The 11,420-nt window shown below is 41.5% G+C and overlaps 1 protein-coding gene across 1 annotated transcript in view; it reads left to right on the top strand.

The window, feature by feature from the left end:
* Positions 1–11,420, top strand: part of Kiaa1549l (KIAA1549 like) — a 279,081-nt gene that overhangs the window by 184,071 nt on the left and 83,590 nt on the right. The window contains exons 9-10 of the mRNA XM_033756488.1: positions 4,099–4,250; positions 9,215–9,386. Coding sequence (XP_033612379.1) covers positions 4,099–4,250; positions 9,215–9,386 — 324 coding nt within the window. The remainder of the gene's footprint in view (positions 1–4,098; positions 4,251–9,214; positions 9,387–11,420) is intronic.

Raw genomic sequence — 11,420 nt, 5'->3', positions numbered from 1 at the left:
TCTGGAAAGAGAACATTCTAGAGTAATATCATTAAATGTAGCTCTGATAAAGCACGGTCCCTACTATGTATCATAAAGCAGGTACTAGATATTTTACATTCATAGAGGTATGATACAGTACTGTCCTACAAATTTACTTTGTCTGCAAATAAGATTGCTACCCTTGTTTTTTACTGGGCTCCTGTCACATGGAGAATTGTTTTCTATCTTTTCACTTTCAGTCTATGGGCTTCTTTTTGCACTAGGTGTGTTTCTTGTATACAACATATTATTGGATTTTGCTTCTTATTCCATTTTGCCAGTCTATTTCTCTTGATTGGTGAGTTGAAGCCATTGACATTGCTGGTTATAACTTATATATGCTGACTTATTATTGACATGTTGTTGGCCTTTTGTTGACTCTTTTTACTTTTTCACCTTCTCCTTTTAATTTCTTGCCTTGCCATTTGATTTGCTCTGTTGGGCCTCATGGCATTCTTGCCTTCATTGTCTTTTTCTAGGATCTTGTTTAGAATTCCTTGTAGTGCTGGTTTGGTATTCATGTAGTTTCTCAGGTGTTCTTTGTCGTGGAAGTGTCTTATTTCCCCATCCATTTTGAAAGAGAGTTTTGCTGGATACATCAGTCTAGGTTGGAGGTTGTTCTCTTTTAGTACTTGAAATATCTCATTCCAGGCTCTCCTTGCCCCAAGGGTTTGTGTTGAAAAGTCTGCTGTGATTCTGATGGGCTTTCCTTTGTATGTGATTTGTTTCTTTTCTCTTACTGCTTGTAGTATTTTGTTCTTCTGTTGGGTTTCTGGGATCTTGATTATTATATGTCTAGGTGTAGATTTTTTTTGATTGTAGCTAGTTGGGGTCCTATATGCCTCAGTTATCTGAATGTCAAATTCTTCCCCTCTGTTTGGGAAGTTTTCTGTCATTAATTCTGCAAACAGCTTTTTTAAGTCATTTGTATTTTCTCCTGCTACTTCATGTATTCCTATCAGTCTTATGTTATTCTTCTTTGCATCATCTAGGAGTTGTTGGATCGATTTCTCATGATCTCTTACTGTTTTTAAGAGACCTCTCTTTTCATGGTCACTGACTGCAATCTTATCTTCTATATCTGAGAGCCTATCTTCGCATTCTTTTATTCTGTTGCGTACACTTTCAATAGAGTGTTTAATCTCCTGGATATCTGTTTGAATCTGTTTTATGGATTCCATTTCTTTCCTATGTTGGGCGTTTATTTTTTCCATTTCTTTCTTATGCTGGGCCTTCATGGCTTCTATCATGGTCCTGAGCTCATCTATTTTTTTGTCAGTTTCTGCTCTAGAGTCTCGAATCACGACTTCCATTTTGCTCACTATCTCTATGGTTATCTGGGAAATTATTTCTGTTTTGAATTTTTCTAGAGCCTGATTGATCTGTTTTGTTACTTCCTGTGCTTTGAGTTCAGGGTGTCCTGGTGGTTCACTATCGGCCTTTTCATCCTCATTTGCCCTACTGTTTGCCATTGGTGAACTGGAAGTCTGTCCTTGTGTCTTGCTTAAGTGTTTTCTCATTTTAATTTTTGTTGTCGGACTGTCCTTGGTTTAATCTCTGGATTATCACCCAAATCTTCCTGATATAGTTGCACCCTAGCTTCTGTGTCTCTAACGACCCACAGACATTCTCATCTTCATAACATCAGAGAAAACAGCTCATCAAATCAACGGCAATGCTTTACCCCAACTGATACAATCAGCAACACATTAAGATCAAGCACAACTTGGACACTGACCACCTGTGGTAGTCACTAGTCTATCACCCTTAAATCATTTGAATTAAATTGAAATCAAGAAGCAGTCCAGAACATGTCTGCAGTGAACAAACTTTTCAATATAGTATATTAACCATTTAATGGCTCAGACAGAGTGAGGATGGAAGACCCCTGATCTCAGTTAGCTGATTGCTGAACCCCATGATGCTGACTGACCTCGGGCTGCAAGGCCCAGATTGAGTTCCCCATCCTTCTGAATGGTTGAACTCCACAACGTTCTGTTACAGGTTTCCCCCACCGTTTCTTTAAAGATGTTCAAAGTTGGGAACTCAGAAAAATACCCTTGATGACCACCTCTGTCTTTGCAGAGTGGGTCCAAAGACTTGCACAGTCAGGAGGTCTGAGAGTGCAGGGGGGGTGCTTATGGGGGTTCAGGGGCGCCTGCGTGGCTACTTTCCCGGCACTTGAGCGATGGCTGCTGGGTCGGGAGCAGGCATGGTTCTCCTCGACTGTTGCTTTTATACGACGTCTGCCTTTGCATCATGGATGAGAGTCCCATCAGATAATCCATGAAACTGCCCCTTAACTGTCCTGTGTCCCCCTCCCAAACTCATTCATTGGTCAACAGAAGCCGATTTAGATCTAACATTTCAACAGGTTGGCCTGTAATTTTATTAAAAATGGGTGTCTTGGAGAAAGTAGTTCGTGGGCTTCTCTAGCCTCCAGACACCTGAGTGACAGGAGTGTCCCACTCAGAGACCTGACACAGTGGGAATAAAGCAGCAGTGCTTTGTCTTTGCAGGGATTTCAACTGACAGATAAGCTAGGAATGTCTCATACAGGCCTTAGAAAGAGAGCCACTTTATCCCCTCCAGGGGGGATTATTTGGCACTTACGGCTTCAAAGAAGTCATTTCAAAGACCCAGCTATGGGATTTACTTCTCTCTTGATCTGTTTCTGCGTCTTTCTCCTGTCTCTCATCTCGTCTCATCCAGTCTCCTTGTTGTTGGCTGCTTGGTCTGGCCCCATGTAGATAGAATGTGGTCATTACTGTTGGTTATGGGCAGCACCCCGCTGCACTGGATGCTACAAAGATAGCACGCTCTTTACACACACTTTGCATATGCTGGTGGAAGGGTGGCATCAGTGAGCCTTGACTGGACTGTGGTAGAACAAACTCTATTCAACAACTCTCCTTTTTGCATTCCCACCCCTGTAAGGTTTGGTCTCTTTAAGAGAATGATTGTCATTTTTAGCATTTAAAATTTTTGGTATGACTGTGTTTGAAGGCAGTATACATGTGTTCGGAGTAAAATGTGCTTCCCAAGGGGTGAGGAGCAAAGACGAGACTTTGGGGTAGATGGGAAAAGATTCCTTCCTCGGTAGATGACCACAGCAATCCTAGAATGGCCCTAGAGCTCATTAAACCCTCCTTCATGTACTAGCTCTGGCTTGAAGCTCCAAAGTCAATGAATGCCTTAATATTGATTGCAGATTCTCTGAAGCCTAGCAGTGGAGGAGGGATGGGAAAGGAAGAAACCACATTTACCTTCCATGCCCTAGACACGGTACTGAGCTGCTTTATACCAGCTGGAGCCCCCCGGGAATGTTCTCTGTGATATTCACTGCTCTACTCCCCTTTTAGAGAGAAGGACTAGCACTCAGAGGCTGCTAGTGGTTTGCCAAAAATTCCAGAGCTTCAAGGGCCAGAGCTGAGAGCAAGCCCACTCTTTCCAGTAAGCTGTTCCTGCTCTTCAGTGGGAGGGGACGGGAGGTGCCCTAGGCACCTTTAGGAGTGGACATCAAAAGAACTGTGCAGAGGAGGAAGAGATGAAGACACTGAACAGAGCAGTTTGCTGAGACGTAAGGCATTTGAGTTGCAGGATGTAGCTGAGATTCCTTAGCAAAGCTGTCGAGAAAGAAAACTAAGATCAGGGCAACCCTCAGCCATTGCTTTGGAGTGGGAACCAACCAATTCACTGTTCCTGCAGCTCTGCTGTGTTCTCACGTGGACTTTTAGCAGCACGTATTTGTCTTAAAGCAACTTCAGGTTTGATACAGCAGTGTTAGAGAGGTCATAGCTCGTAGAGGAAAGTGCCCAGACTTTGGAGTTACACAGGTTTGGGTTTACACCCTGACTCTTAGGTAAATCCCTTAAGCTTTTCAGCATCTGGAACCTGTGGATGATGATTTCTAACTCCTGAGCTGTTTTGGAGGTGAAGTGAGGTAAGGACACCCAAGCCTGGACAGGAGGCAGGACAGTGGCCCTTGGTGGCCACACAGGGCCGGTGGTGGTTGTGGTCAATAAGTCAGCAAGGAATGTGGCCACTAAGCATCCCTTCTGCCTTCTGCACCCCTAGTGCTGCAGGGTGTGGATAACTCCCTTGTGGGCCTGCACAACCAGAGCTTTGCCCGCGTCATGGAGCAGCGCCTTGCCCAGCTATTCATGATGTCCCAGCAACAAGGCCGGAGGTTTAAACGGGCCACCACCCTGGGAAGCTACACTGTGCAGGTAGGTGTGTGCAGTGCCACCATGGGGGGCACTTTCCTAATGATTGTGGGGAAAGAAATACATGTGTACGGAGGAGCATCCCGGCTGCCACTGAATAAGCCCTATTAGCACAGCTCCAAGGTTTCGGAGGTCGAAGGTCATTATCATCCTCCTGTATTATCAGTAAGAAAGGAGGTCCCCAAACAGATTCTGCACACATGTGGATATTTATAAAGCAAAATGTTCTGCTGTCCATAGTTAGCCAATGAAAGCAGCCTCCAAGCTTGTGGTGGATGTGTGACCACTTAGCTATTTAGAGGGGAATGGGCCGGGCACTTGTGTTGCTCCACCACGCCCCCTCAGCATTTCTAAGCCTGCCAGCTGGAATTCCAGCACCAGCCCCTGAATCTGTCCTGCAGGGGTGCTCTCAGAATACTGAAAGCCACTTTGCCTAAGTTCTGGTGCCTGGAAGAGTCTGGGGATTAACCAGTGGTAAGAGGACAAATATCTTTGCTTCCTCCTCTCTCCACTAGGGGAAATTCTGAAATGTATCTTCAAGATCATTTCCAGAGCTTTCCCACAAAAGTAAGTTCCAGTCACCCAGTGTGTAATGGCTTAGTAGAATCTTCCCACCTGAGTGCCACCTCCTCACCTTCCTTTCTGTTCCTCACCCCTCTCAAACTGCAAGCACTCAGCTCTTTTCTGGGTTTTCTTCTGAGGGAACCCACTCAAGGCAGTCAGTAGCAACCATGCCCACTGAAGCAGTTCTAAGCCTGCCTAGATACTTTACCCAATTCTAGCAAGAGTGGGTGTATCTTGGATATTCTAACCAATCCACGTATTTTGAATACCACTGATTTTACCAATGAGAACTCACTCTCATGTTGTTATGCTAATTACCAGAGTACTCAGTAACTACCCTGGGAGTGTGGGCTTCCTTATTGGACAGTCTAGCTGGCTGCCCTAGTATTGAACTCCTGCTTACTAACTGACTGTGGCTAGCACACATGCAATCTCAAAATCAAATACCCGTCTTCTCTCCCTGCATGAGACAGCATCATGTCTCTGATAGGCACTCTAGGTTCCCTTTTCACAGTTGTGAAACTGGCCCCTTGTCCTATCGGATATTGCTTTGGTTCTGTAAGTCTTTGTAGTGTCTGATAACCTCATCACAAGGTAAAGGATGGTTAATTTCATGTGACAGGTTTAAAATTTCTCTTTTATACATTCCACGCAAGCTCTGTAATTCACACTTCTCCAAAAGACAGAAGGAAATCATTGGTGCTCAGATGACTGGAATTTGCACCAGCTGACAGGGAAGAAAGGGTCATCCTATAATTCAGGTGTTTCTTGTAACCCTAAGCAACCTGACACATTCTGCATGTCTAAAAGGTCCCAAAGAGATAATTTCTCTAATTTATTTTTTTTTCTCAGTGCTCAGTTCACTTGGCCCCAGTAGCTGACTGGAGAGTCAGAGTGAAGCAAGTAGTTTATTTTTATAAATCCCCACTTTACAGAGGCTTTAGATGGCCTCTGGCATCACCTTTGGAAAAACCCTGCTAAGAAGAATTTGCTGTTAAATTGAAATTGAGTGGATTCAGTAAGCTATCTGAGTGACAAATCTCTCCTTCCTGGATATATTAACACTTTCCCGCCTCCTTTCCCACTAGGAAAAGGGAAAACATGTCCAACTTTCCCTCCAAAATTCACTCTAGAATAGCTTCTACCTTCCTTCCACCCAGAGGCTTTTCTTCTGGGCTCAGAAAATTTTAAAAGATGAATTTTCCTTCATGAATATGGAGATTTAGATGTCTAGAATTAAAAGATACTTCTCCAGTTGATCTGATTGGAAAATTGAGTCCGAAGAAGACATCATCCAACCCGTAAACATTTTAAAATTCTTTGCATCCATAGTCAACTTAATGGAAGTTTTAACTGCCATTTAGATGCCATTGTTGCCTACCAAAGATAAGTAAAACGATACTATCCAATGCAGATAGGGATGAATGGACACTTTCAAATAGAGGAACTGATGCAAACTTTCTGGAAGGCAAATAACTTAGACAAGAACTTTTAGATGGTTACAAATTCATCTTGAGGAGATACAGGTAGACACAAAGACAAAGGGTAGGAACAGTGTTTTCCAGAGAGTATCCAGAAAATGGGTCTTTAAGGTTCTCGGATTGGGCAGGGCCACATCCTATAAGTGTTTCTTGAAGATTCCCGAAATATATCTGCATAAGCAAATTCTAAGACAAACCCAAAGCAATCTCCTTAATTTTGTTCAGCATACTGGTTTCCAAATCTAAATATCAGCAAGACCCCTGTTTTTAGTGAAACATGTTACATTGTTTTATTATGAACATTGTAAAGCTTACAGAAAAATTGAAGGAAAAATTATGCAGCAAATACCAATATACGTACCATGTTTTTATTTTATAGAAATATCTGTCATTTCCTTACACTTCTGTATACTTTCCATAGCATATGTCCATGTACTTCCAAATCATGGATTGATTTTGAAGCTCAAAATCATACTTCATACTTACAGAATACTTAGCATATACTCTTCTAAAAAGTTTTGTGACTTAGTATATACTCTTCTAAAAAGTACTGTAGTGTTCTTGAGATTCATCCATGCTGCTATTTAGTAGTTTAATCATTTTTATTGCTGAATAAGCTAATGATATTCTCTTGTGTGAATATAATGCTGGTCTTTTTTAGTTTTTTGGGGTTTTTGTTCATTTGGTTTTTTTTTTGTTTGCTTTTTTGTGGTACTGGACAAAAAACCCAAGAGCACTCTACCACTGAGTTCTATCTCTAGCATTTTGTTTTGTTTTGAGACAGAGCCTTGTTAAGTTGCTCAAGTTGGCCTCAAATTTGTAACCCTGCTGCCTCAGCCTCCTGAGTATCTGGGATTACAGACCTGTGCTACTGGGCCCAATTTATCTCTTCTTGTGGTAATAGATACATGGGCTGTATCTAAACAGGACTACTATGCACATTTTTCTACATAGATCATTTTGGAGCCACAAGCTTTCACTCACTTGGGTATATCGGCTTTATAGGGTTGGTATATGTTAGCTCGATATGAAACTGCCGCATCTTTTCCCAGTGTGGTGATATTATCTTACATTCCATCAATCAGACATAAGGGTCCGTTTGCTTCACATACTTTTCAACAAACACATGGCAATCATTCTTATTTTAGCCATCCTGGTAGGTGGACATTAGTGACCCATAATTTTAATTGGAATATCCCCATTTAACATGTTTTGTGTACTTACTAGGCATTCAGATCTCTTTTTTTTATTAAGTGTTTGATGCTATCTCTTGCACATTTTTATTGTGTGGTACTAATATCTCCTTTTCAATTGATATATATATATATATATATATATATATGTCATACATTCAACAGAATGTAAAAGCTATGTGGTTTAAAATTGACTAATGAAAAGGAGCCACAACCCAAAGGACACAAACATCCCCTTCACCTTATCCCCAGAAGCTTTTTATGTGTCAGCTTTGATTATACTTCCTTTCCTCCCATGAGAATTAAGCATGATTCTGAATTTTGTATTAAATCATTCTTATTTTTTCTATATAGGTTTTACCATCCATGTATCCTTGTATAGTATGTCAGGTAGTTTTGCCAATTTTGAATTTTATATTCCATGATTTGTTCCTGTTGTTCAAAATTAGGTTTTTGTATTCTATTTTGTATCCACATTGATACAAAATAGCCATAGTTCATTCATTTTCACCACCTTACAGTATTCCATTGTGTGACCACATCATTACTCATTTATTTTGTTTGAGCTTTGAAGGCTTTTTTGTTGGCTATGATGAACAAAATTGCTATGAACATTTTTGTGACACCTTTTAATATTCTATGAAACTAAAGATCTATAATATATACTGGACTTTGGACAATACTATATTATACTATGTTAATCAGTTGTTAATGATAAGAACAAAAAGTTGATAACCTAAGTGTTCAATATAATAAAGGGCTAGTTAAATTTATAACATAGAGTAGAACACTATATAGGTGTTACAAATTTAAGTTTTTACATTTATGTTTATCCATTATTAATTATGAGTGAAAAATTAGAGACAATGTAAATGTTTAACAATTTAGCATTTGTTAAATAAGTTTGTGAAGTAGGCATTTGAATACCATATAGAAGTAAATATTTATGCTTTTTTGAAATATTTATGCTTTTGAAATCAATATTTGAAGTCATTTAAAAATGCAAGAAAATTAGCAAAATACAATATTATAAGACAGTATGAGAAATAGTTTTGTAAAATTACGAAGGAAAGATTTCTGTGGCAAAAAAAACAAACAAACCACTAGAAGGAAATACTACTCCAAACATAACAGTAATTAGCTGTAGTAAAAGCATTATAGATAATTTTTTATTTTATTTCATTTCTTAATGCTTTTCTATATTTTCAAATCTTCCTGGACATGTATAACTTTTATAATAAAGAAAAGTGGAAATACAGTACCACTTTAGAAGATGAACTCAGAGTTTCTAAGTACTGCCTTTGCCAGTGATCTTTTGAATTGCAGATGTATAGGTTAATTTTCTTTTTCCTTCAGGCGACTGCAGAAATTTAAAATTCAAAATCTTGTTTGAGAATAACCTAGCGTGCCCTGAATCAATGTGGAAGCCGGAGCTCTGTGGGGCCTGAGAAGCATCTCTATTGTGTGCTTTTGTCTCCACCTTCAGACTGTGCTTTCCAGATGTTTGTATTTTTCAAAACTCCCCTCCGTCTCTCTCTCCAGTGCCAGCAGGCTTGCAGAGGTTGATTAAAGGAAGGGCCCTAAAGGTTGATGTCTATCTAACCTATGTGGTGTGGGTCTACTTAGCCACATCCCACTTCAGCTGGAGCCATGAGCCTGCTGATCGCGCTGGGGAGGCTGGGTTGGTACAAGATGTGCTGTCAACACCAGGCCTCTCTTTCTCTGAAAGATGGTAAAGATGCAGCGTGTGCCGGGACCCAAGGACCCAGCAGAGCTGACTTATTACACCCTCCACAACGGGAAGCCATTGCTGGGAACTGCGGCGGCCAAGATCCTGAGCACCATTGACTCCCAAAGAATGGCCCTGACCCTGCACCATGTTGTCCTTCTGCAAGCTGACCGTAAGGGGACAGTCGTCATTCCGCGTTTTTAAAGCCATTAAATTTCCTTGGCGTCTAAGTGATTCCTCCAACTCACATTAATGGTGTCAGGGTTAAACATTTTTCTGCTGTAGAAGATTCTTAAATCGATCAGCTATGTTTTCTGCATTGTATAAAGCGATAGGTTTTGGGTATGAGAAGTGGTTTGTAATATCCAAATTACCTAATGATATCACTCTGCCCCTAAGTGCTACCCCGCTTACCCCACCTTGTCTCTATTATCTAGTGAATAGCTGTGAAAGATCACTGCAGCTGGGATTATGTTTGTATGCCAGGGAAATGAAAGATAATTTGATTCAGTAGACATTTATAGAGTCTCATATGAACTGTGCCTGGTGCAGGAGGACGCACAGAAGTGACTGAGACCTGGCTCCTGCCTTTAAAGGGCCAGGGAGTTATTGCAGGTAGGAAAGAGGGTATTGCAGGAGAGGCCTGGCCAAGGCAGTGTGGCCCAGAGGCCAGCAGAGGCAGCTTTGCCTTGAAGGGCCATCCGGAATGACGATACAGAGGATGAAATATCAAGAACAACAGCTGCCTCTGTGAGTAAGTACCCTGCCTATGACGGCTGTTGTCGTTTTTACTTCACCTAGATTTTCTCATCTTCTGCTTTCATAAGAACAGAGTTTATTTAGCACCAAATTGCAGGAAATTAAACTGAGACTCAGAAGAATGAAATAACCTGCTCAGCACCACAGAACCCATGCTTAGGTAGCTGAGATCTCAGTGTGGGTCTGTCTGACTTCAGAGCTGTGCTCTTACCTGTATTATACAGCTCAGCAGGGAGAGAACAGGGGATGTGTTCCAGCAAAACAGCCTGAGCAAAGGAATGGAGCGAAGAAATATGAGGTGTGCTCGGAGCACAAGGAGTTCACAAGGCTGGGATGAACAAACCGGTGGAGGCATTGACAGAATTAGAGAAACGTATTGACCAGGAGACTCAATTCTTGAATGGCAGGAGAAGGAAATGGTGTATTGTATGAGGGTGATCAAAACTGTGGCTCATGTTTAAATTTCTGAAAACTAGTACAGTATGAAAGATACTCCCCTCACTTCAAATCGGACCCGTCATTCTTGCCACTTCTTTCCTATAGTGCTGGAAGTCCACTTTCATAAATGTCTTTAGTTGTGCGGTTGTGGCTACCTCGATGTCCTAAATCAATTCAAAGTGTTTACCTTTTATAGTCACTTTGACTTTGAGCAAGAGCCAGAAGCACATGGGGCCAGATCCGGTAAATGAAGATGAGGACGCCTTGTAATATTTCTATGAGCCTGCCTTTCTGTTGACTGGTACTCAACACATCTCATAAAGACACTCATGAAAAAGGACTTCGAGAACTGCTTCAGAAAGTGACAAAAATAATGGGATAAGTGGGTTCAAAGTGAGGGGCAATATTTTGAGGGAGATTAATGGCAATGTGTCTTTTACTGCAATAACTTTTAAAAATTTAAACACGCTGTATTTTTTTATCGGCCCTTGTATTTTGAGCTATGGGGAGCTACTAAAGATTTCTGAGCAAAACAGTATCACGGGAAGTTCAGGAAGGTTAATTGTGTCCAGGATGGGAGGAGACAGGAAGTGGCAGAACCAGTGAGGAAGCTGCATGGTGTCCCAGGCACTGGGAAGCCAAACAAAGGCTGTAAAGAAAGCAGAGAAGGCGTGAGGTTGTGTGTGGCAAAATGTTAGTCTCTGGCAAAATACCAAGCATGGAAGACCGTGGAAGGTCACCTCTCCTGCATTTCCTAGTTGATGTCCATGCTGTTCAAGGAGCAGCAGGCTGGTGTCTGCACCTGGCTCATTGTTTTCTTCTCTTCCCCCTCTCTTACCTTCATCAGGGACAGATTTGCTTTCAGGCTGATGATCCTGACCAGCGCTGTCCTGCTTGGCCAGCATTTCCTCACAGATAACCTTTGCCTAGGAATGATGCTGGCCACTCTCTGAAGACTTGTTTCTGAAATGACACTTTGAACTCAGATTCCCTCCCTCTGCATGTCTCC

The sequence above is a fragment of the Fukomys damarensis genome, unplaced genomic scaffold (assembly GCF_012274545.1).
Source record: "Fukomys damarensis isolate Sample0158 unplaced genomic scaffold, DMR_v1.0_HiC HiC_scaffold_27, whole genome shotgun sequence".
In the NCBI taxonomy this organism is placed as follows: Eukaryota; Metazoa; Chordata; class Mammalia; order Rodentia; family Bathyergidae; genus Fukomys; species Fukomys damarensis.
The sequence above is the reverse complement of the archived record's forward strand: the minus strand, read 5'-3'. Positions and strand labels throughout refer to the sequence as shown.